Source organism: Colias croceus, chromosome 1, assembly GCF_905220415.1.
Source record: "Colias croceus chromosome 1, ilColCroc2.1".
Classification (NCBI taxonomy): domain Eukaryota; kingdom Metazoa; phylum Arthropoda; class Insecta; order Lepidoptera; family Pieridae; genus Colias; species Colias croceus.
In genome coordinates, this window is record NC_059537.1 from 2,483,391 (window position 1) to 2,510,943 (window position 27,553).

General features: G+C 33.6%; 1 protein-coding gene and 1 long non-coding RNA gene across 3 annotated transcripts; both read left to right on the plus strand.

Moving 5' to 3' along the window:
- The first annotated feature begins 598 nt into the window (after positions 1-598).
- Positions 599-25,540, plus strand: LOC123694708. The gene is made up of 3 exons (XM_045640218.1): positions 599-642; positions 1,380-1,470; positions 25,197-25,540. Exons 2-3 carry the CDS (start codon positions 1,421-1,423, stop codon positions 25,450-25,452), a joined length of 306 nt encoding a protein of 101 aa, XP_045496174.1. The 5' UTR covers positions 599-642; positions 1,380-1,420; the 3' UTR covers positions 25,453-25,540.
- A 168-nt stretch (positions 25,541-25,708) lies between these two features.
- On the plus strand, positions 25,709-27,042 carry LOC123694724. 2 transcript variants are annotated; one of them, XR_006751842.1, is made up of 3 exons: positions 25,709-26,033; positions 26,263-26,393; positions 26,828-27,042. It is a non-coding gene; the product is annotated as an uncharacterized LOC123694724 (long non-coding RNA). The 2 variants fall into 2 exon arrangements; XR_006751841.1 differs by having other exon boundaries at positions 26,263-26,366.
- Positions 27,043-27,553: the final 511 nt, after the last annotated feature.

Below are 27,553 nucleotides of genomic sequence, written 5' to 3' on the forward strand. Positions count from 1 at the left end.
AAAATTAAACATGTGAAATTGTAAAAAAAAATTAATCAATAGAGTATTGCTTATTTTGAAGCAACAGTTGCTATAGTAATTTTAAGTAATGTGATTATATTAATTAATATAATATATATACAAATGTTACTAGCCATTTACATTTTACACATAGAGAAACATGTAATTTTTTGAGATTATGTTATTCAATATACTTGTTTAGTTATAATTATATTTTTATTTCATCTTAACCTTACTTATATTTCAAGTACCCACGTAAGTATTTATATTTTATAGGTACTGAGCACAATTTGGTTTAGGAAAACGTTTCATTTAATAGTTTGAGTGTAAGTATATCAGTAGAATAGACCTAGATGAGCAATCAAACTAATCGAACTATAAGTGTTGCAAGATATCCCAAAAGGGTCACAAAAGAAAATAATTTTAAATTCGCTTAAATAACAACATTCGTATGATAAAGTAATTAGTAAAAATATATAAATATATATATAAGATATATATGCACTAATTTATGTTTTACATCTATGCGTTTACATTTTTATAAATATTATTTGTTATCCATGGTCTCATGGCCTTCTAGAAACTCATCAAAGTTAGAAATAACATTAAGTATATTAATTTACAACTATACATTTTACAGGGGTAAGTGTATTTTTCATTAATATTTTATTGCTACTTAACACCTAAAGTCTAGTTTAAATTCTGTTTTAACCTGTGGTTTTAACTGTGGGTTTTAACTTTCATAGTGTTTAAAAATTTCATCAAGGAAAATTACAGATTTCAAAAATTATGCATTTAACTTAAATCAAATACAACGTGTATACAACACATTAAGTACAACCACACAACCACAGTACATCACAAAGAAGAAAAAAAGTAGGTACCTGATTGCAGTTAGAGCAAATCTTCTAGACTCACTTCTAGTGTACCTACCTATCTACATGCCTACTAATTTTTTTCTTTATTTTTCAATGACACCAAGAATGACACAATTGATTTTGATAATCAATCATGTCACTTCATACAACTTTAAACATGACTGTGTGACACAAAATAATTTATTATTCTATTCATAAACCGATTCAATTTTTATAAATTAGCTTTAAAAATGAGAAAATGCACCTTCATCCACATTCACGTTATGGACTCATTAAATATTTAAAAAGGTACTTTTTATTTGAAGTGTATTTTCTATCATAATATTTTCCATCCAATCCAATCCAGTCAAATAAAAAACACAAATAATAAGACGAGACAGAGTATAATGCAAAACTAAACATTTAAATTTGCAAACCCATTTTTGCTCATGGATTTTCTACAGGAGTAATAAGATTACCTATTTTGAGTATTCTGACTTCTGAGATAACATGGTGTTTCAGAAACTCCGCTTTTACGTTTGACCTCACAAAGAAGAGAAAAGATGATTATTTTCTTATTGTGGTACGTCGCCATAGCTTACAATTACTACAGGTAAGTAAATCGATTTCTCTTATGATTCATTTCTTATGAACATCGTTAATTTTTAAAATTGAACATGGTAAAGAACTCCAATGAGAGAGGTCTAAGTTTTTCATATAGTTAGAATGTCTATAGAGTGCGCTGCATCTTAATTTGAAAGAAATAATATAATTTGCATATTTGAATTTTTGTTGTTTTTGAACCTATGAAACCAGTTAATAGTTACTTAAGTAGGTAGTTATTATTTTGAAAAAAAAATTGTTAATTTTAGTCAAAATTTTATAGTTTTCTAACAAGAAAAGATTATATCATAGATTCGTACGAATATCTTTCAGATACCTACGTCTTATTCGTACAATACAAAATATTCCTGGAACTTTTTGGTGTATGTACTCATTAATTCTTATATATACTTTTTCGAAGAATGTAAACTGGGTTTCATCGGTAAAATTTTATAAAATCAGGTTGATAAACTAAACCAATTACAATTGCATGCACAACTTCCAATCAGCGTTCTTATGAGAAATGTTTCGAATCGAATACCTAATCAATAGAACTGTATACTTGTAATAGCCTTTACAAAATTCCTGTGCATCCATTTATTGTTAATTCGGTGTATTGTAATTTGTACCTGATGTTACGCTTGGTGGAAGTCACCTTGACGCGGACAATGTTAGATACCTACATTGGTTTCGGTCCGTCAATGCTAAAAGTACATTTTGGATTGTAAAGATTTTAGAATCGATTGATGCAGTACGTTTACATGATTATTGAATAACTTTTTCAGAAGTTTAGTTTCTAAATTGTTTAAGTGACTTTGGTATATTTAAACATATTATAATGATAATTTTGACACGGCACATAATGTAGTAGACCTACCTCGATTACAATTTACACTCCATTTTAGAATATATTAATTTAATTACCTTAATAATTAATAGATAAATAATTTGTGACTGAATATGACACATAATCCATTCTTAACACTATTTTATATCGGGCTTCTTTGAAAATAATCAAGTGACTCATTTCAATACAACCTTTGTGGGTAGGAATGACTCAAATAAGTGACCAATATATTAAAGCACTATAAGTACTTATGAGTTATGACGGACATCAGAGTGATATAATTTGGATAAAATATTATATCTAAAGAAAGAGGTATTCTAATGAAATAATACTATTTTAATAATCACCTCTAACAACAATTGAAATTACCTACCTACGATACATTCTAAAAATTTTCCAGGACTGTAAATGGCAGGTTTTACATCATTTTTCTAACTTCAAGCTAATCATTACATGTACAACGGAAACATATCATACTAATTCCCCGACAATTGAGACGGTAATCCCTTTCCCTTCAACCCGAATTAACCTTGGCCGAATGTTCGTTGACCCACAGTCAAGTACGGGCTTGAGACGCTTACAAGGCTTCATAGCAACCCACTGACTCATGAGAGCTTTACGAATGACGTCACATGTTTGTAAACATGATATTAATTCCTTCTTTATTTTATTTATTATTTGGAATTGCCAACAGTTATTTTGTTTAATATAATACGATGATAGGTACGCGCATACAAATAATTACTAGGCATGGAATGATAAAAATTAAAAAGTAAGTTCCCACTAATAAGAAAAAACCTTGTCATACTAATCGGTAGGTAGGTACCTTTCCTATATAAAATGTTTAATGAGTGGTGCATCTAATTAAATAATACGATTAAATCGCTGTTATTTCCAATTAATCTAGATAGGTAAGTAATAGGTACCTATAGAAACAGATTAATATTTATCCTACGTAAATAGTATTATCTGTAGGTACGTAAAATTTATTTAATGATAAGCAATAATTTCAAGAAAATAATAAATAGTTAGTTAAATAAAAAATCGCAACACCTAGTTATTTGCTTAGTAGGTACTGCAGAAACATTGTATAAGTACCCACATACTCGTTATAATTTCAACGAGTTGTAACCAATTCATTTCCCCATGCATTCCTACATAATATTATTAATTTAAACGGGACCCCACCCGCATCACTTGTGATGTGAAAACAAGTGTAAGTATAATAAAACAAGTTTCACTATCAAATCATGAATAAAAACTTGTTAGGCAATATTTTGAGAACTACAAAATGTTTAGAATTTTATATTCTTTGATTTGGAAAACAATAAACTGAGATGTAGGTAAGTAAGTACCTAGGTTATTCTCTAGAGTAGGTAGTCTATTCCACCCCGAACCTTTCACTGCGAGATTTTTATTTCTATCGAGAATTATCCGTGGTACTTCACTTTTGATTTGAATTTGAATTTAAATTTCAACCATTAAACACTGAACTAAAAAAAATAATTGTTTTACGTTATAAACGTAGTTAAACATAACTTCAATCAATTGAAATTTGAAGAAATTGTTCAAATAGATACATAATAATTATATTTATATATATCTTAAAGGCTTAAAGGTATCCAACAGGCGAAGGAAATTCTATAGAAAATAGCCCGAACCCAAACGAAGCCTCGAGCGAAAAGCTAGTTTCAAATAATATATTGTGTATCTTCCATTTTATTTCTCTTCTTTCGAAGAATTTCTCATAACCTAGAAATGCTTTCAAACATGCGCCGTATTTAGGTCACAGCTCTTACGTAACTCGAGCTTTTTCATTAAACTTGCTCTGAAAGCTCTATTGGTATATATCCTATGTGCTAATCCAAGTTACCCTCTATATGTGTGCTAAATTTCATTGTAATCGGTTTAGTAGTATTTGCGTGAAAGTGTAACAAACATACACATTCGTTGGATGGAAAATCTTCCAGTCTAGGTACTCTGACTATCAATTATTTGCTAATAAGCCATACAAAGTAAATTAAATTTAGGAGAACAGCGGTCAGAAGAAGGTGGAATAACTATTCCTTTATTGACCCCATTCTCTTAACTGTGCAAGAAAAGAGGAACCATCTCGATCCTACTTCATTATTGATCCCGATGTTTGTGTGTATAATTTTAAAGTACAAGCAAGCTCAACATTACGCAAGAGCTGAAAATAGGTACAAAGTGTATATCCTATAGTACTGAATCGCGGAAGGTCGCCAGATATCGATCGTCTCCAGCTTTGTACTAAGTGGACGGAATTCTGATGATGTTACGTAAGGCTAAAGAATTTAATAGTGCCTTTGGGAATTGCTTGGAATTGATGAGTTTAGTTCAATATGTGCCATTAATTCTCAGGGATTGATTGAAATTCGTATTTTTGTTCATAGCAGAGCAAAGGATCATGTTAGACACCAGTCAAACGGTTGGTGAACAAATCGAATATCAGGTGGTTAATTAATGGTCGCACTCGCATCATTGTTTGTATTTCAGGGTTTCCCTTGCTTTCCACAGTTTTTCGAGAACTCCGTAGGAAGTTAATCGTAACAGACGAACTGACAATAATAGTTAACGAAAGTATAAAATTATATTTTTGGGACTCTAGCTACGTGTAAAAGTAATACAATGGAGAAAATTATGGAAATACATATGGAAAGTTATTCCGCAACCCATTCAACGTCTATCTTTAGGTAGGTAAATACATATATTGTGATGGCTATGAATTTATTATTAGCTTGGAAAATAGGTATTTATTTATGTTAGTAATGAATATTATGAATAAAATAAAGGGTAGCATAATGCCAACAAAATATCAAGGTTATTCCATTTTAGTTGATCAGAGCGGGACGAACGAAATTATATTTTCCACCATCGGGCAACGTAAGTACTTACGTTGCCCAATGCAAAATGATGCCGAAGCAAAATACCACTTGGTATTTTGCTTCAAATTTAATAGTCTAAGGACTTGGCCATTCAGAAACACTCGTAATATTGATGTAGTTTATTTGTTAAATAATGTTTAAAAAGGTTTCAATACGAATGAATCATGAAACCAATTCCTATGATTATATCACATTATATATTATAAATGAAAAACAAGGAACCCAGCTGCGTAAAACTTTGACACATAATTTTGCGCCAGAAAGCTGTCATCTTTTTAATTGTGATATATTTCTTTTATGACACCTCTCTTGCTAAATAAGCTTTATTATCGTTAAATAACGAATCTAAAATTTACGGTAGGTACGTAGGTACAGAGCGTGCCAAAAAAAATCATGTGTACCTAAAAACATCGAAAAACATAACCCTCCTTTCAAAGTCGGATAGAAAAGCATCAGTCAGTAGCAATTAGTAATCACAGTACCAGCTTCATAGTACGTTAGCAACAAGTAAAAATAGATGCGGACATTGTATCAAAACAAAACAAATATAACATTACGTGGGCCACTCTGAAAGTTTTGCGTAACTCATAAATAAAACAATTTATGTGAGTAATATTATAGTTACTACTTTTTAAAGTATTCTCCGTTACATTTAAAACACTTTTTCATCCGTTCAAACAATTTCTGGGGACATGAGGACCATTGGTCCGAGGGTATGTTTTCTGCGTGCTGTTTGAAAGCAATCACGGCCTCTTCTGGCCACGTAAATGTCGAACCACTCATTGAATCTTAGATTTTTGGGAAACCGAAGAAATCGCATGGTGCTAGGTCAGGATTGCGTGCGGCATAGGTCACGTGCTCTATGTTTTCAGAAGCCAAAAATGACTTTGTTTTGTTCGCGGTGTGCGCCGGAGCACTGTCATGGTGCAACAAGATGCGACTTCTAGGTCGTTTTTCCCTCATTTTTTCTAAGACATTGGGCAAACAAATAGTGGTGTACGACTCGGCATTAACAGTATTTTGTTGCTCAAGTGGTATAGTGCAGAAAGAACCCGTCTTAGAGAAAAAAAAACGCAATCATTTGTTTGTCGACCCTTCTCGCCTGCCTTAATTTTGTTGGTTTGCTGTCACTTTCAAACACCCCCAAAGAATATTGGTGATTTATTTTTAGAATATAACAATATATTCATGTTTCATATCCTGTTACGATATTAAACACATCATTAGAATGTCCGTGATTGTACTTTAATAGCATTTCTTTACACCAATCTACTCGATGTCGTTTTTGTTCTGGAGTGAGTTTGTGAGCAATCCACTGACAACAAAGCTTCCTAACTTTGAAATGTTCATGTAAAATTTTCTGAGTTGGGCTCATACCAATCCCCAAATGTCCTCGAATCTCCTAATAAGTGATATGGCAATTTTCTTAAATTAGTCGTCTGACGGTAGCCATATTTTCCTCCGTGATCGCAGTTGAGGGTTGACCTTCACGAATGTCATCATGGAGAGAAACATGGCCGCGATGAAATTCAGCATATCAATGCCTTACAGTCCTCAACTAAGGTGCTTCCCTCCCAAAAGTATTTTGAAGGCGAGCAGTGCAAGCTTTCGGAGAAAGCGAACTTTTAAAATCATCAAAAATCATCGCCCTAAAATTGTTTCGCGTTAGTTCCGTTTTTGCTACGTACAACGAACTTCAACTTGAGATAAAAAAAAATTGACAAGCGCTTCCCGCCAAATTTTTTTTTCCTCAACTTATGAGACTTCATATGTTAAAAAAATATAACATTCGAAATTCAAACCTTTATGGGTGGCCAGAAACGCAAAACTTTTAGTGTGCGCTAGGTACGCCAAGAGGATAGTTGTTGACTTGGCCGTCCGCCAGTATGCTGATGGGGTACCGTCGCAGAAATTAGATCTAGCTGGGGATTAAAGTGACGTATTTTTTATTTCATTTTATTAATTTATTTTTTTAAATAGCAGCCAGGACGAGATACTAAGTAAAATATTTGTGTGTCAAGTTTGGTCCAAATGATTCGGGTGTTTTGGCGCAACTGAGAAATAAGCAGTTAAATTGTTTCCCTAATATCGTGTTTATAGTAAAGCAAATAAAACGAAAACATGTATTTTTGATGATGATTGATGGTGAAGTTTTTAACAATTTCTTTTGGATCTATGAATGAGAATACCGACATGAGTGCATCGTAATATTCGAAGACTTCACATGGCAGACATTCTAAGAACCTACGATAATCAATTATAAATATAGAATACATACTTAGTCTAACTAAGCTGGACCGAGTCGTTAAAATAAATTAGTTATCTGATAACCTGTACCAAATGCAGATATAATTAAATGATCACACACAGTAATATTCCGTTATAAACAAACATAACATTTGAACTATGATACCTTTCTTAGAGCAAATGTTTGTGGCAACATGGAAAATGCAAATGATCATAAAACTTTATTTGTACTACATACTTAATGTTTCAAATAAAATAATCATCAGAATATAAAATAAGGAAAATTGCAATGGTCTACTTTTGATAGAAGGGCGAAAGATGACCATGTCCTACTGCTAAAAAGTAGGAAAAATCCATTACATTGAAAAATAAAACGCGATTGACCTAAACCATGAAAACTAGTCAATTAATTGTACATCAAAGTGTACATATCCATCATCAGCTCATTTGATACGAGGAGACAATGTAGCTGGATTCCTAGATATCTAACAATAGTGCGCTGCCAAACGCATTAGAAGCGCATGCGTCTGCCAAATATTGATATCTGGTTAATATTATGTGCGTTTCCATTGTAATAAAGTTATATTTCTTCCGTCATTGCTTTTGCAGTTTGGAGGAACGGTGATTTTTGTCACAAAATTATTTCAAAGTAGTGTCCTTTAGTGTCATAGATATAATTCAAATACTTATCACTGAAGATCTGTAGACTAACTATAGATAGATAGATGGTAATAGTTATGTCTGTCTGTATTATCTATAACTAATGCATTATGCAATGTACATTGGTCCTTATTTATACGCAGTTTCTTGACCATTCTCAATTACCTATTTCTTAAATCGTATCGTATCTCATGTGACAATGGAAAATCAATGTTTACAGAATAGAATTTGGCCGGTATGTATATTATGACGTAGGGCATTTAATTTATGGGCAACCTTGCGCGAGATCAATTTGTTTTTAATTGACCACACACTACTCTGTAGGTTGTCTTAATTAATGCTCCGTTTGTATGTATGATTTTATCACGTAAATACGAGAAGAGGAATAAATACGGCAGAGTTGTGAGTTTAGAGGGCATTGGGTTATGGGGACTTTCCATATCGAATTTGTCAGTAACCTGCCAGAGTTTGGAATTTTGCCCAGACTCGTAACTTCCTATTATTTGAGACTTCTATATTTCAATTCGCTTATATATTTTCACGCCAAGTTGATTACTAAATTTTGTAAATTCACCATTATGATGAAGACTATCAATATTAAGATGCTGGCCATCGTTTTTCTGGCTGTATATAGACCATCTTAAGTACCTAATGTTGTCCTATTATTGATTTTTAATTGGATCGATTATAGGAATATTTTTGAATTAGGTCGCACTAACGACTGGAATACGAAAAATACGAAAAGACGATTTAAAAGTAAGTTTTATTAAAATAATCAAGCCACGTACATCGCAGGATATCGTTAAAGTTCAACAATTAGTAGCTACAAAAAGTTTTATTTATAATAATGTGTCATGTATAATTTATATTTATACGAGTTTATCATACCAATTGACAAGGAAAGTAAGAGTAAACGTGTCTAGTGTTCTAAGTATTGAATTCCGTCCGCTTGTATGAATCAGACTTCCTGTAGGAACTGAGGGTTATGACCTTTTGGCTTCCCTCTTGTACCTTCTTGCAATTAATGTATTGTTGCTATGTGAACTTCATTTCCTTGTGTAGTTGAGTAGTTAATAGTCTTGAAATACTTCAGAATTGTTATTTGGTATCAATATCCCGTGTATTTCAGCTGCTTTTTTCTTCATTTGAAGGTGCTTTGTTTTTGTTGCATTTTAGTTCTGTTTTACAAATAATAGATTTGGATTCAAATTAAGAAAAAATGTTGTGTGGTTTTATGAAACCACGGTAAAAGTGAAACTTTTTTTCACACTATAGACATTTAACTAAAAATTATCGTATTTGTACGATAATTATCGTACGTATCGTGCGACACGCGACATGCGCTACACAGACCAAAAAGTTTGAGACGATGTAATAAAAGGTTCACTTTAAAACCCGAATATGCAGTGCTTATATTAAGGCTTAAAGCTTACATAGTTTCAGGTTGGATGATATTTTTGCCTTTCAAGCCTTATTATTTGCCTAATTACTCATTATCCCTCACGTCAGATATTCGAGTGAAGGTCCTTGAAATCTTTTCAATCGGAGATATAAAATAAGCACACTGGGAGAAATTGTAAGCACATTGTTATGGATTTATTATCGTTTTTTCACCTAAAATCAATTTAGGTGAAAGATGATGAAGATTGCTACGCAACAAACAATGTCTTTGTTGGCATGATTTTTAGAAATGTGGGCGGCGAATACTTCCTGTTGACGAGGAACCGCAAACCGCTTCTCGTTCTGTCTGGTTTAACATGGATTTGATATTCTGTTTAGCACAAAGTTATAAAATTGGCATAATTTCTGGGTTTAGTATCGACTCAACTCTTTAATGTCTGGAGTCTGTACCACGCGTAGATTTTGAATTTATCCAAGTTGACATCTCTTCAGCTCCGTCCACTGCTGGGCTACATTCTACATTTTATATTATACCTACTGTTAGTGTTATTCTATAATTTACTCTGTTATTTGAAAATTTATTATTATGAATACTGAATCTATGATAATCTTCTACTTTATTTGGCTTCTTCGACCTGAAACGCTAACACTTTTTTGGCCTCATAATTAAACGAGTACTTAAGTAATTTTGTAATTAAGTAACAAACTATATAAAAGTATTTACAGATATATACATTTATCACATATATTTTTATCTTCTGCAGCTGCTGAAAATAAAAGGCTTTTCAATTCATAAGTATCTACCGCTTTTTCTTTCCCTCTAAACATTCTTTAATAGGTAAAATTTTTAATGAATTTCAAACCAGCCTTTACTATATGCATTGTGCATTTCATAACTCAGTATTATGCAAATAACAGTGTCCTCTACGATTACAAGAACATAACATTCCATTGTATGTATAATAGTTTACAGTGTGACGTCAGGGTAATCGACTGGCAGACTGCACGGTCAAATGGATTACCCGGTACATTGTGTCTAGTATATTCTGTTTAAAAAATATGTTATAACTCTACAAGGCTTGAAAATGAAATATTTAAATAGGTTTAATCTTACGTAACCCGTCCACAGAGATTAGTTAATAAAATTCCATTTTTATACAACCCCAACAGCTTTGCCAAAATAATATCCCAGATTTGCCAAAGCTTTGTTGCCATTGATCCTCAGGTTGTAGGTTAAAAATTTTGATTTTGTCTCAAAATTAAAAAAAATAATACTTAACATATAAAATCGCAAGATATTTTACACAGAATATAAAATACATGGAGCGTACATTAAAAGTCGTTATATTTGACTCAGTCCAATTGGCTTAATTGAATTAATTTGACCGACGCAGTCAAACGTATATATGTATGGCTTTAAAGGTCACACAGACAAACTGTACACTCTCGGCGTGCCAGACAGTCTCGTGTTCATCATACGAGACTTCTTGTCTAACCGGTCCTTTCGCTACAGATTAGACGGCACGCTCTCGTCTTCACGTCCCATCCAGGCCGGAGTCCCTCAGGGCTCCGTCTTGTCGCCCCTCCTATTCGCGCTATACACTAGCGACATCCCAAAGCACGATAAAGTGCAATTATCCCTCTTCGCGGACGACACGGCACTCTACGTGTCGAGTCCATACCGCAAAAGAATAGCTCCACTCCTACAATCCGCGACCGATGCATTAGGCAAATGGTTTCGCAAATGGGGTATCACTGTGAACCCCGACAAGAGCGCCGCCGTGCTCTTCAGGCGCGGCGGCCCCGAGGCCATAGATAGTGTCAAACTCTATGGCCAAGCCATTCCATGGCAAAAGCACACTAAATTCTTAGGCGTCACTCTAGACGCACACATGTCATTTAAAGCCCACATTAAGGCAGTCCGTAAGAAAGCCAGCTATGTCCTTAGCCGGCTCTATTACCTTATTAACAGACGCAGTAAAATGTCCCTTAAAAATAAGGTGACACTTTACAAAACGGTGGTCCGTCCAATCCTCACTTATAGTAGTGTAGTTTTCGCGCATTGCGCTCCCAGCTCCATACACAAGCTCCAGACGATTCAGTCGCGGTTCATGAGAACAGCGACTGGAGCGCCCTGGTTCGTGCGTAGCGTGGACCTACATAGGGACTTAGAACTCCCCACCATAGCCCAATGGATGAAGCAAGCGTCTAAGCGCTACTTCGACAAGGCTAAAAACCACCCTAACCCATTGGTGACAAAGGCCATCGCATACGTCGCGAAACCCGATCCCACTCATCGTCGTAGGCGGCCGAGACATGTCTTGGACGACTCCGACGATGATATTACCAAAGCTAACGCACGGCTAGACTCGGCGATTGAAGCCCAACGTCGAACAAACCGCGACACCCACCGCACACACCACAGCAGAAAGCGTACACCGTCTTCGCCGGCGAAGACGAGGTCCCTTGTTCCGCGTTCCCGCGCCCACCCGGGTGAGCGCCCGTCCGATTAGGGCCCTTCTGGCCTCCTCCACTCAAGCGACAGCTCAAGCCGAGGTTCGTGGTCCCCGTCAAGGGGGGACGCCCTTGTGCATGTCGCTACCAGGGTGAACCTTCAGTTCACCCCCGCGTCCGCGTTAAAATGTAGAAGCCCTTCTGGCTAACATTGAGAAACACCATACAAAAAAAAAAAAAAAAAAGGTCACACAGAGCAATTTGGCAAATTTTATTATGAAATTATATCGTTATACGATCCAATATGCTCCAAGTAATTACTTTGTACAATGTAGTACATTGTACATGTCTGTAGGTAATCAAAGAGATAGAATACTAAGGTTTCATAGGTATAATAGCTTTATGCGATTATTCCCCAAAGGAGACTGCTTATATAGACTCCGGTCCGAATATTTAATTTTGGTCCGATACTTCATACTTGTAATGAGCCGAATCACCTCTAGATCTCCACCATAGTAAAAAGAGTTTTACTATGTTTCCACTGATGGCTAGGAAAGATAACCAGGATAACACAACATAATTTTTGAAGTGTAATCTACGAGTAATAAAAGGGCATACTAAAAATAGAATAATAATTTGAAAGCCCGGAAACAAATACTAATTTTCAAAACTAGATATCATAGTTACAAAATCATCACACTATACACACAGTTGACAGATATGTACTACGTACATACAGTTAGGAAACTAAGCCCCCCCATGAAATTATGACGTATAGCTATATAGGGCTGTTACTTTTTGACATTTAACCGACTTGAAAAATAAAGGAGAAGGTTATCAATTCGGCCTGTATATTTCTGTTTGCTTTTTTTCACAGTTGATTTTGTGGTAATTTGGAGATTAAAACCCGTTAAAATACAAAAATGGTGTAGCCTAAATATGAATTTACAAGAAGAAACAATCCGAATTAATACAGCTTGTAAAAGTAAATACGTTTTTATCAGTGCTATATTTCGAAATCTAGTTTTGTTATGGACGCCGAAGGCTATTTAATGTACCTAAATTATTTATAATGCTTGATATTTGTATTAAACATATATTCAATAATTATTTTAAACCAGAATTTACAATACTTGTATGTAGGTATACCTACTAAGGGCCGATTTTTCAATGCCCAGATAAATAGTCTAATAACTACCCCTCGAATAGATTTATTCAATTGCTTATCTAACTCATAACGGCTCGCCTATTTTTCAATCGTGATTTATTTGATGAATAACTATCTGACCAAATATTTCCATATTGGCAGCTCTGCTCTTGGAGTGGCGAAACAAACATATTAAATTAGTCAGGTTAGAGCGGGATAGAGTCAACTTGCAATATGTCAACAACCGTCATTATGACTCACGTGATCACGTCAGGAGTGCATTTTAAGTTTATCTTGTGTTCTATGATTGTTGATTATTGTTTTGATTCGAGTAAAGAGTTTTGATTAAATTTGTGTTAAAATTTATATATTTTACGATGGAAACGACATAAAGGCAGCGTCCGGCAAATTTTCAATGGCATGATCATCAGTAGGTACTATCAAAAACATCAATTTCAATATGATTTAAATTGATAATTATTTTATAGAAAGAGGCTTTATTGTAAAAATTCTACGCTCTATGTTATTACATACGAAAATATCCCAAATTTGACGCGTCAGTTGTCAACTCAAACGTCTAATCGTCGAATAGCACGCTATCTGGCCGTTGGAGCAGCAGATAGATTTATTCCTCAAATAACGTAGTTATTCGATAGATAAGTCCTATTCGTCTATTGAAAAATTGAATATTTTGTTAACTGAAGAATAAAGTCTATCTAGCTGTTTATCTGGGCATTGAAAAATCGGCTCTAAATTATTTTTAAAACGATAAATTAAATTAAATTAAAAAACACAAAATATGCAAAAATAAATTAAAATTATTATTATACGAGCATAGAACCTCTACCTTTTTGTTTTAGGAAGAAAAAGAAAATAGTTTGACAGGCTTAGTGCTTGACAAAGTGGAGACGCCACGTATCGATAAAAATACAATAATTATAATATCTATCTTTTTCTTCCCTAATATTTACGTAATTATGCACATAAATTTAAACAAGATTTTTTTAAGATTTCCTTTTTTTATATTTTCGTGCTCTTCTAGATTGCGTAAAAATAGATGCGACCTTTGAACAGACTGGACTCCTAATAGTGACTATTTGTAGCTATCATTTTGGTAGAAAATATGTCAACTTAATTTAAAACTCATGCTGCCATATCTATAGAAATTAAAAAATAGTCTCTTTTTAACTTGTAGTCAGATACGGTATTTACAAATATATTTATTGAAATGGCTACAAACTGGAACAATCGATATTTATTTAATGTGAATTGACATCACTTTAAACTTTTTTCCATACTATATTCAAAATCTATGGATGTGTCACCCGCTACTATCGATCCCCCTCAATACCCTCGAAAACACGCTTGATGGGGGGGGGAGACATTTCGAACATTTTGTATGAAGTTTCCTTACTGTATGTATCTGTATATTGTGCTATACATGACGATGACTTGTAGTTCCTAGATAGATAAATGTCTAAACTCTGGCTGATTCTTATCAATAACGTTATCGACTGATAGGTAACTATTTACGGTGTCAAAATTATCATAAACGAGTATATCGTTTTAAAAATTCCATGAAACGAAAACCCTCGATAGAGATATACCTAGGTATATGTGAAGAGGTTAGATAATATTAAAGGGCGCATGCATAAGAAGCACATTGTAATACAAATATAACCCACTAAACGCAAAGGAAATGAGGACTTCTAAAAGAGAATAAATGTCAGAAAACGACAGGATCCGACCTACAAAGTATCACTCTCCAAGAGAAACTTTCTCTATATATATTATAAAACTAATAAGATTCCTTATTTTTAGAATTAACCAATTAAATAAATCGATCACATCTCTGAATCTTTAACGAAGAAATTGTCCATCTACGTACTTTCAAGCTCAACAACCGCAATACGCAATTTTTATCAGCAATTACCTAATTATCGATAACATTGAATGAAACATTTCTTTATTGAATAATTATATCGTATGATACTATAGCTGTACGTTTTATTTGACGTCAGTCTTCTGTCCAATGGTTGTGAGTTACGTGGACATAATAAAAGGGAAATAGTACGTAGTGTCCGTTGATTTATTGATTGTAATGTTTGGGGCTTCTTGGTACAGTGGATGACGCATGAGCGTTAAATGGTCGTGGATGTGGTCCCCGATAGACATAAATGAAATCTTGCAAGGAAAAGAAGTCCTAAAAGAAATCTCTAACCTCTGTGGTGCTAGAGACAGAGACAGAGAAAGTATGGTCGGAAGAATGTAAAAAATAAAGTGTATTACAAAATATAGGTACATATTATATTAGTAAACGATAAAAATATAATGTATTAATGAACTAGGCAATATAATATAGCATACTAGAAATCAAAATATTCAAATTCTGTTTCTTAAATGTCCGTATTTATGCAAAATGGAACCACTCGACAAATTTGCTTTTTTACGTTTCTTGAAGAATACTCATTTAAAAGTGGTCTAAATTCTTATACAAACAAGAACCACATGATTTTTACCTTGGAAACAAGGTATACTAAAAGCAGAAAGGAACCACCAGCAACAACGAATAATACATATGAAGCAAAACCGAACCACAGCACAGCAGGACTACTTTGTTCAAACAAATAAACGATATTACTATCATGTCACTTTATACAAAACAGATCCGCACTTACTTGGTACCATTATACATTACACATATTTCTATGAATTACAATTATTTTTAATACACAAAATGGAACCAGGTTTCTTTGGTATGGATATGCGTAAAATATATTCATAATTTAATCGTAATTTTTTATTGCAAAATAAAACCACAAGCATTCGGTTCTATCATGCATAAATAAATATTGTAAAACATCCTGAAACCCATCATCGCTATAGGGTACCAAATGCCTTGACTTGTTACAATGCTTCTCATCTTTAAACAACAATTTTATAACTTAAATAGCTCAAAGTGCTTAAATAGCTTAAATAACTCCAATTTTTAAAGTAAAACGTCGAACATCTGTCAATATAGGTGATATTCAGCGAAGTAGTTCGAATACCTACGTGACGGCCGTTTTTTTTTCTCCGCGAAGTAAGTTCTATTGTTTTTGTTAACTACCTTTAAAATTAAATGTGAAAATGTTTAGTAATAAATAAATAGACAAGCAATTGGTAAGAAAAGCATTGGAGACGAAAACCGAAGATAAAATGAAGATACAACGGGTAAGTAGTTTTATTAATGCATTTAAGTACATATTGAATCTGAGATGCAGGTACGCTTTATCCACTTTTGATTCATTCCCGATTGTGGAGTGATTTTACAATTTTAATTTTAATTTAAAACATTAAGTAATTACAAGAGGAATCTTCTGTGGATTTACGTCTGTTGTTGTTCACGAAGGCGAGTCGAAAAGAGTCATTTTGTTAGGATTCATCTGTCATTGTGAGATGAAACTACTAAACCCTGTTTTAAAAATAACTGTCGATGATCTAGGTCTACCTACTATTTTAGTAAAATACGTTTCGATTCAGATTCAGTACAGTACATTCAGCGTATATAATTATTTATTTGATTTTAAAACTCGCGCTGCCACTGTTTTGACCGGAACAAGGCCCTAGTCCGCGAAATTCAAAATTTAAACAAGTTTATTTAATTTTTTGCTAGGTTTGGTCACTGTTGCGTATGATTTGTAGGGTTCCGTACCCAAAGAGTAAAACGAGACCCTATTACTAAGACCCCGCTGTCCGTCAGTCTGTCCCTCTGTCTCATGAGACAGAGCTAACTATCACGGTTCATGAACCGCAATAGTTAGACAATTGAAATTTTCATTGATGATGTATTTCTGATGCCGCTGTAACAACAAATACTAAAAAACAGAATAAAATAAATATTAAAGAGGCTCCTATACAATAAACCGTGATTTTTTTGCCGTTTTTTTAGATAATGGTACGGAACTCTTCGTTGCGCGAGTCCGACTCACACTTAGCCAGTTTTTTGTACATGGTGCATGTACCTACAACATACTTAGTCGTCTAGTAGGAACACGGCTTTATAAGAACAAATAATATTTTGCTGTCGCCATATACCTACGTATAAAAGTCACGCAGCTTTATTGTTTTGATTTAAAGCTTTTTAGGGTTCCGTAGCCAAAATGGCAAAAACGGAACCCTTATAGTTTCGTCATGTCCGTCTGTCCGTCTGTCCGTCTGTCCGTCTGTCACAGCCGATTTACTCGGAAACTATAAGTACTACAGTGATGAAATTTGATGGGAATATGTGTTGTATGAACCGCTACAAAAATATGACACTAAATAGTAAAAAAAAGAATTGGGGGTGGGGCCCCCCATACATGTAACTGAGGGATGAAATTTTTTTTTTCGATGTACATACCCGTGTGGGGTATCAATGGAAAGGTCTTTTAAAATGATATAAAGTTTTCTAAAAAACATTTTTCTTAAAGTGAACGGTTTTTGAGATATCAGCTCTCAAAGTCGTAAAAAGTATGTCCCCCCCCCTCTATTTTTATAACTACGGGGTATAAAATTCTAAAAAAAATAGAGGTGATGCATGCTAATTAACTCTTTCAACGATTTTTGGTTTGATCAAAGTATCTCTTATAGTTTTTGAGATAGGTTGATTTAACTGTAATTTTGGTTTTATATTTGCTGCTACGGAACCCTTTGTGCGCGAGCCCAACTCGCACTTGGCCGGTTTTTTCTTTTTATTACAGAAGATAACAAAGAATACAATACGTCGATACCTTTGGAAAAGTTTTCTTCACCTTCAAGCGATATTCAGGCCATATTACATCTCATTCCACAAGATGCACAGAGTTTTTATAACGGTCTCATTAGTGATGATGCAATAGAAGACCACATAGATGGACTAGACACGGTGGATTTTGAAATCCAATTTGATGATAACGTCGAATAAACGTCCTCCATAAGTATTATTTTATATATTTTTTTAATTAAACCTTTATTACGATATTATAAATACATAGTTTCATTTATATCATTAAATCCCTGGGTTGTGGTTCTTTTTTGTATAAGAGAAAACCTATCATTTGATAAATGTTAAAAGGAACCACATGCACATTTTCTTAATTATCTAGAAAGTTTAAGAGTATTCAGAGCAAATTTATATACACATACTTAAATAAGTAATTTATCAATGAATTTAAATAAAATAAATATTAATTTTACTTCATCTAACAGAGCTGCAAATGTTTTTGTAAATCCTTTGATATCTCAGAAGTGCGTGTTTGCTGGGTGGTTCCTTTTTGCTTAAATACGGACAAATTTCTTCATGAAGCTACCTTTAAATAATTATTGTCGTGGGTCCATAGAAAAAATAATTATTACTTTTTCCTAAATAAAAACTTACTTTTATTCGTCTTATGCCATATCAATTCTTACGATTAATACCTATGTTATTACAGATGTTAGAGTTTCCATGCGAATTAATGCACATGGCTAACACGTCATTTTACACTTGAATATGCATTTTAAATTCACGAAGATATTGTCAATTGTGTTGAATTTTATTGCCACTTTAAAATATATTTCTATACATTTATATATTATAGAACTGCTTTTTACTAGTCTCGTTTTTCTGTGACGGAAATCTGAGCAAGATTGATTTTGTATTTCTTGCAAAGATGCCAAATCTTAACAGGGCATAGGTACTTTTTGTGTCGCTTCAAAACACTTCAGTTACAGTTACGTAACCCTCATGGATAAATGTTTAATTTTAAATTTCGTAGTTAAGCTTCAACTCTTGTACTTCCTGTAAAAAATGTAATTTATCTACCTATCATTTTTGTCTAGGTTTCAACTTCACTTGTAAATGAAAAAATATAGTTACCAACATTTCCAAGCCACTGTCAAAGTTTAGTAGATATTAGAAGAAGTAATTGTAACAAATTTTTATTTTTTTTATAATGAATTAAAATTCCCTTAAGGAATTAAATTCTGGTAATTAAAATTTACCTAAAATGTGGTTTAAACCCTTTTATTTGTTACATGCCGACTCAGGGGGCAAAATACAGTTCGAATGATATCTCAAAGTAGGAAGTTAAATTTAACTAAAGTAGTTGTGACTAAATGCACCGGCACGCGCTGCGGGTGACTTTTACTATTTGCATAGATGCATCTTGGTCCAGGGTTGCTGTCGTGAAGTTAATTATAAATAAATAATTGAAATACTACAGTTACACACGAAGCATATGACACAGAACGTACGGCTAAGCCCTCAGAATAAAAATTGAACCTTTTGTAACCAAGCTTTCTAATGATAAAAGCATTTAAAAAATACTCATTTTTATCTACAGCAACTTCCCGTCAGGAAGTGGTTTTTTGTCAGGAAGTTGTGTTTTTCCGTAGCTACTGAACAAACGTTCATCTTACAAATGCAAGTGTTGTATTATGTGAATGGTTAAAAACGAAATAAAACAGCAAGTATAATGCCACTTCTAAAAATCGTACCCAATAGCCAGATAAGATATTTATTATCTCTTGATACCAATATACCAAGTCAAAGTCAAAGTCAATGGAATAGATACAAATCTTGCGGTCATAGATACAGATATAAAAAACTCAACTATTTTTCCTCAGATTCAGATATTAAAACTCAGCCCCCGGAATCACAGACACAATAGAAAATCTATTGTGTCGTGGCCTGATCGGGCCGCTCGGGGCTCATTGGGTTAATATTATATAAAAAATTGAAATTAATGCCAACCCTTGTAAGTGCAATAAATATTTCACAGAATAGAACTTCGTAACTTCACCACATGCGCCTGCGCATTGGTCTGCACTTATTAGAATAGACGTTTATCTTCGTCATGGACAAAGTTTATTGCCTTATCTTGAAACCATGGCTAATCCAGCTAAGACTTCTAATTAAAATTGCTTAAATGTTGTTTAACGTTCACCAAAATTTAAAATTTCAATTAAGGCCCAATTTCAGGACCAAAAGACCGATTTACATGGAGGTTTATTAAAATAAATTGTTAGTATTTTTCCATGCAGGTTAACCTATTTGACTGAGAATTGAAAACATTATTTAACATATTAGTTAGGTAGAATATTAAAAAACATATACTAGGAGGTGTATTGAGCTGATCGTTTGTAAAATTGATCCAATAATAGAAAGATTTCTATAATCATCGAATGCGGGCAGAACATGCTGTTTGTTATCTAATGATTTGTGAGAAGCTTTAGAATAATGAAGCGGATATCTGAATCAAATTTAATCAAATGCACGTTCAGAAATTTGATAAGTTCCCTCTCGCAATCATCTATGTGGGTTGACGACCAAATCGCGTCGAGACGAGACTAATGGCAATTCGCCGTTTCCTGACTAGTTGCGCGGACGCAGAGTTCGTTTATTTGCTCTCAACGCTCGAAGGGGCTGCTTACAAATTGTAATCGTTATTTGGATTGATGGATATTGTCTTAGATTTAATAATAACCATGCCAAAGGAAATTCTGCAGACGTTGCGACCCTTACGCAATGTCTGCAGATTTTCCTCTAAGAATTTGATAAGGCTTTCTACAACAACACTGTTGTAGATGTAGATTTTATTTAGTACTTTTTGTATTTTTTTTTCAGATATCTGCGGTAAAATGAATCCCAATTTTAATAATTACGTGCATATCTATAACGTGTCTAACGCTATATTATAGTTCAATGATGAATGAGCAGTATTAGTTCATTAAAAGATGTACTATAAAAAGGCCAGTTTTCTGGACTTAAAAAATAATACTGGTATCCAATTTAGTTCTTTAATATGAATCTGCACTGCATCACTTATTTACTTACGAAAATATCTTCATCAATAGCACGTACGATGCGATATTAATACATCATATCTCTAGAGATGAGTTCCTAATTGAAACGAGCGGATTACGGAGAGAACGGAAATATGAGAGATCGAAAAATAATTTGTTTATTGGGTTTTTCCAATATAACATTGCACATACTTCTTATATTATAAATCCAAAAGCTTGTGCGGATATGAAGATATTTATTTATAGCGATCGACTTTGATATAATTTTGGTATGATAGATTTTGGTCTAAGATAATGAATATTATAGGCTACTTTTTGCCTAATATTGGACTGGAATTTCGATTTTGTATTTAAATATGTAAATAAGAATACATTAGTGAAGTGAACATAACCTTAAAATAATATTTACACACATTTAAATATTTAGTTTATCGGGTAATTTATTTTGCTTACTGCTGTTGTTGAAAAATCCCCATCTACAGAGTACAGAGCTCTAGATTTACTATTTCCTGTAGGAAATAATTTATTATTCACAAATGTTTGTAGCGTGTTTATAGCAAATTGCATAATGTTAAGGAGGAATCAATTTTAACGCCCACAACTGGGATTTATTTCACGCCTACCCGGGAGGTTGTCGGTCCGGCTGATTTATTTCTATCTGTCCATTTTTGTGCAGGCATTTATTTATTGATGGATGCATAATGCACTTTATAGTAGTCTTCACTGAATAATTTTGAAAATGAAATAAAAAATTAATCGAAATTTTTAGTAGGTAGGTTAAACTGGGTTTAATAGTTTACACCGCGTTTTGAAGTGACTTCGCGCGTTGAGAGTAAAATTTCAAGATCGCGTCATGGCAATACCGTCATGTCATGGAGTATGATTTCGAATTTGGTATCTTTGATTCTTGCCAATGAAGTTTCACTTCTGACACGTGTACTCGGCTTTTTTATTCGATTGACATGATCATCCAAAACCGATCACTCACGACTCCCAACAAGCAAACATCTCCCTTGACACGCATAACATGTCTCGCTATCGTACCTGAACTTCCGCTAAGATCAATAAACTGTTGTTTAAAAGCGTTCAAGGCGGCTAGGTGCCGTCTTCAGCGAGCTGGCCCTCAGCCAAGACGAGGGTTGTATCTCGTACTGCCAAAACACCATCGGATGCCAGATTCTACGGCTAATGGACCGATCGACTTGCAAAGGTCGAATGGTTGGGAGCCGCAGACTGCTCTGGTGGATTTAATTGTTCAATCTATTATCAGCTCTGGATCTATTATCGTTTAGCCTTAAGTTCCGGCTTTGTGATTCTATGGAAGGTTTCATTAAAATTAAATGGTAATGAAATTATGTTAAATCTCAACATTTCTGAATTCTGATATATCTGTCGTGGTCATATCGTAGATTTGATCATTTCATGATATGGGTGGCCATTTCACGAAATGGTCGCATATCGTGAAATGGCCAATTTAGTTTGGCCACATCATGATGTGGTTTGGGCAGATCAATGATAAGAAATCGTTTCACGATATGGCCAATTAACGCACGGTTTTTTCATGAAATGATCAAAATTATTTGATCATATCGTAAAATAGTTACATTAATCGTTGGTAGAGGCGCTGCAAGCTCTGTGTTTAGGTATGTGATAAGATGGCGGCCGCTGGCGAAAATTAAATTATTCGCAGTTAAAAAAATTCATAATTCGTTTAATAACAATATTATGAAGAAAGTCATAGCAAAGAATTTACGACGAAGAGGTACGAGTACTATGGAAAATGTGGATATCTTATCCTCCTGAGACCCAGGATTTTTTTTTCTTTCTTTTTTAATAAAAATTAGCTGTATCTGTTCTAATGCAATTATAGATATTAAAAAAAATGGAAAAAAAAATCTTTCGTGGAAAACTTGGGTTTTCTCTATGTCATATATATATTACAAGGGCTCCCAGTTCCGAGTGTAATAAGTTTATGAAAATGAAGAAAAACTACATGGTTTTTTAGTTATTATATATTTTTAAACTTGAATCTAAATATTTATTATTCTATCCATTGTTCTGTGTCTATTTTATGTACCTAGGTTCAAAGATAGGTATTTTTAAGGGTGAGAAACGACCAGTACAAGTATTTTGCACCGGCGCGGCGGTGTATTTATATTGTCACGTCCACCCCTAGGTCTTATTTCTAATCCATCCTCTTGGTCAGCCTCCTCTAATGCTTGGTCCACGTCATGTGCGTCCCCGAGATGGTCTGCCAACAACTGAAGATGACATACATAGTGACGATTCTATTCTGACATGACTCATACTCATTGGACGAATGGAAGAAGAATCATTTTTTGTTATTTGGGCGGCTTCATCGGTATCATTTGGGGGATTATCTTCACCTCAAATATTTATTTATTCAATTAGACTTCTTCCAAAAGCACTTTTGAATCGTCATAACAGTATTAACATTTACCACCGATTCGGAAAGCAGTATCTATGGAGAAAAACCGGCAAGAAACTCCATAGGTCCATCATATAGGTCAATATTTGACTCATCCAGGTGTTGGTAGATCTCAGTATCTTATAATCCTTGAAAATTATAATAAAATCTGTAACATAAACTAAAGAATGTCATATAGGTAATACATGGGGCCCTTGTAACCAATACCAATTTGGCAAGAATTGAGACCGAATGTCTTACCAGTATGACATAAAAGAAAAAATTCATATTTTTCACAAGTTTTAGATTTATCTTACAAAATAACTATTGTGGTTGCAGAAATAATATCTATTTTAATTAGATATACAAAGATATACTGCAATATACTAATGGTTCCACTAGAAATGTAAGATTACCGACCACGTGTTTGCCGTCGCACAGCCACCGTCAACTTCGAAATGAGAATACTTCAAATCACTGTCACTTATAAAACCAAAAACCGTTTAGTATAGCGGATGACATACCACTACATCGATTTGAGTTATTATTCCCGCATATACGCAAAAGATGGCGTTGAAATATTTTTTTATTGTCTATGTAATATATATATGACCGCAGGCCCCAGGAGGTTATAGGTATGTATTTAAGAAAAAATGTGACTTAAATAAAATAATTTAAGAAACTACTACTATATTATTATAATTGTTTGTTTTTTAAAAAGCGATCCGCTTCTGGCACTCGCCGGCCGCTGCCGCGGCACCCTCGCTTTGCTCGCTCGGCTCGTGCGTTGTTTATCAAAGTCTAACCTAACCTAACCTAACTGTTTTCTATTGCAAAAACGATTCGCTTCTGGCATTCGCCGGCCGCTGCCGTGGCACTAACTTAAATGACATTTAACAAGTTTTTAGAATATAGTTATTCTGAAATTTTTTAATATTTTATGGACTCTTTATATTTTATACGATCTGGCCAAATGTGGATGACCAAATCGTGAAACGTTGACGATTTAACGATCTGATCAAACTATGTTGGCCATTTCACGATATGCGACCATTTCGTGAAATGGCCACTCATATCATGAAATGATCAAATCTACGATATGACCACGACATATCTATCTACATAGTCTTTAAATTAATAAATTAATGAAACAAGGAATATATATGTGTCTGTATTCCGTGTTTAAGAATAGTACCTATAAAACAAGCAAAACATAAATTCCCCAGTAATAACTAAAAGTATATCATTTTCATGTAATAATTATTATGCATGAACAAAATAATGGATAAGTAACCTCTTAATGCCTTACACTAAGCCTTACACGTGTATAACCCTACTTATTCCTTACAAATTTTTATTTATATATTTTTAACGCTATCACGAAACATAAATATCAATCTCGCGTACGTCAAGAAACTTGTTTGTCCCGAATAGTTCTTACGTAATAACTGTAATTTTCACACACTTTCCAATACCCACTGAAATACCGTCGGGAATTGGGTTGAATCCAATTATTTCCACCATTAAAATCAGCTGACTCGGTTCCTGTTACCAAGGGAGTATTTGCGATCCGACCATTGTAATTGTATTTTCTCGTAATTTCAATGTCAACATCACTTGCTTTAACTTAAATAAAACCTTTGAAAACGCAAACAACATTATTTATGGCCCTAAATGTCAACGATTGTGCTGTTAATTGTTGCGTAAGTTTTTGTTTCTGTGTTTTTGTTTTATTTTATTTAGACCAAGGGCTTTCCTTCACGCGAATCTATTTTTAAAACTAAAGTTATTATTAATTATTTTTGTTTTTTTTTGTCTAGTAAATTTACTGTTCCCTGTTTAACTATTACTCCTTTTTCAGCGACAACAGTACCAGTGAAGATTCAACTGAAGTCGGCCGGAATGATCGTAGTTCTAAAAAGTCATCTACATACCAAGTGAAGCCTTACTCAGCTCCCGTTGAAGATTTCCCTGCTCCTATTCTACCTACAGCAGATGAGATTATAAAGGAGTTGGAGACGATTGTTCCAGCAACGCAACAAAATTCTCCCTCCGAGATGGAATTTTTACATGAAGAAATCCCTGAACCTCTGGCCACTCCTCCTGATGACGATTGACCATTTTGATATTTTGAACTTTACATGCCAACCAGATTCATGAGATATAATATACTTTTTTACATATTATTATATATTTAATCTTGAATTTTTGCCTTATTTCTCGGAACTATTTTAATTGCCAATTTCACACTTTGAAAATAGACTGCTTCAGTATAGATGTTTCTGGTTTCAAGATCTTGCAGCCACAATTTACACATTAGTTACGTGTTTGTTTGGCCGTCTGCACTCGTCGTCAAGGCTCGAACGTGATAACTCATTTATGTTTACTATGCGATCTGTTAGCACAATTCGTATTATGTCAGCACCTATGAAAGCGTTCAAGTTCAATGGCGAAAAATCTTTTTTTTTTGTAATTTAGAAAGCCTTGAATGTTTGCATGCAGCTGTCTATTCATTTTGTGTTATTTCATTCAGTTTTGTATCTCATAGATAATATTATGTTTCATAATAATGGAAATCGAAAATGATATCGTGTTTTATAAATTAATTCTAATAATTGTTTCTTTTATATTTAGAATAAGACACTTAAGTATACCTTTTCAATTCGAATTTAGCCTGCATATAGAGAATAACAATAAGGTAATTTTATAACATTCATATGTTTTATATTTGATGTGTCCCAAGTTAGAAAGAAAGAAAGAAAATACATTTATTTGTACCGAAGTTAAAACCTAACTTAATTATTGAAAAGGGTTAATCAGTATCAAAAATTACATAATATAACAGAAGTGTAAATACAGATCTCAAAATGAACATCAATATTTAATTTTGAAATTTAAAAAAAACTAATTCCATTTATTCTTAACAGGGGTTGGTTACCAGCAGCTGAGCAGGCCGCACCCCAGCAAACAGCAAATGAAACTCCAGCGAACCCTCAACAGAACACGACACAGCCATCAGACAAAGCATCAGGTTAGTGGAAGACTGGAATAAAAATAGGTAAGCATCCAAACAGACAGAAGAATGATGTGATTAGGTTTACCGACCTACCCCTCATTAGAATCCCACGTTTTACGTTACACCTTTAGGTGTCTGCTCTGTTTTACATATATATGCCTTTAAAAATAAAACAATCTATCAATATTTTTTTTCGACGAATTGCAAGATAAATATTTTTTTTCGACGAATCTGCTTTCCTTGAGTTTCTCTTTAAATTATGAGTACAATTCCGTGTTATGTATCAAACGATTATAAAAGACGAATTTGCTCGTTCCAATATCAAAAAGTTTTATCCTTTATTTTAAATAGAAAATAATATTTACATGATCGGTATCAAAGCTAAAATTATTAACTTTAAATAACAATATGAAGTAAAACATAACCACAAAATACTTAATAGTTGACATAACCATGAAAATTCTATATTGTTTCAGGTATCTAAAATGAAAATGAATATTTTGGAGATGTACAAAATGTCAGATGACATTTATACGGGCCATTTCAATTGGTTGAACGCGCTGAAGCCTGAAAATAATAAATTTGATCTTCATTTCAAGAAATTTAAAACAAATGACGATGCAATAGAGATGAAATGGAGATCATAAAGTAAAATCAAATAGAAACACGGTGAATGTAGTGCCAACGGAAATGATTCGGGCATGTGTCATAAAATTTATATTTCAATCACTGTAAAATATAGCTCAAAATGAAATATAACAGTGGAATTTAATTATTGTGTTTTAATTGGTGAGGGAAACGTATTCAGGTCAAGTTACGTTGTATAATGGATTTAACCAGGTTGTACTATCTTGAGAATGTTGAGTTGTCAAGTTCTACAAACAAATTAGAAGTACTTCTACATCCACTTTTACTCATAAAATTGTATCTTGACCTTCTCCGCAAACTTTTACGTATCATAAACAAAATAGAATAGCCCAGAATTTGTTTATAATAAAGGCTATAATGACGATATTAAATCGAAGTTGTTTTTCGTTTAACTACTGACTGTTTATTTATGCTCCTTTATATTATTATTATGCAATAATCGTAACATTTTAGCGTGGAATGCAATTGAAGCAATGTTTCTACGAGGTTGGAAACTGGAATTCTAAATATTGAACACCGTAGAATACCGATACATAAATCAATAGTAGTAAACA

Bases quoted from the DNA above. Each gene is read 5' to 3' on its own strand.
- LOC123694708 (XM_045640218.1), top strand. From the start codon at position 1,421: ATGATTATTTTCTTATTGTGGTACGTCGCCATAGCTTACAATTACTAC. The intron at 1,471-25,196 runs GTAAGTAAATCG...CTCCTTTTTCAG, and splicing joins ATAGCTTACAATTACTACAG to CGACAACAGTACCAGTGAAG.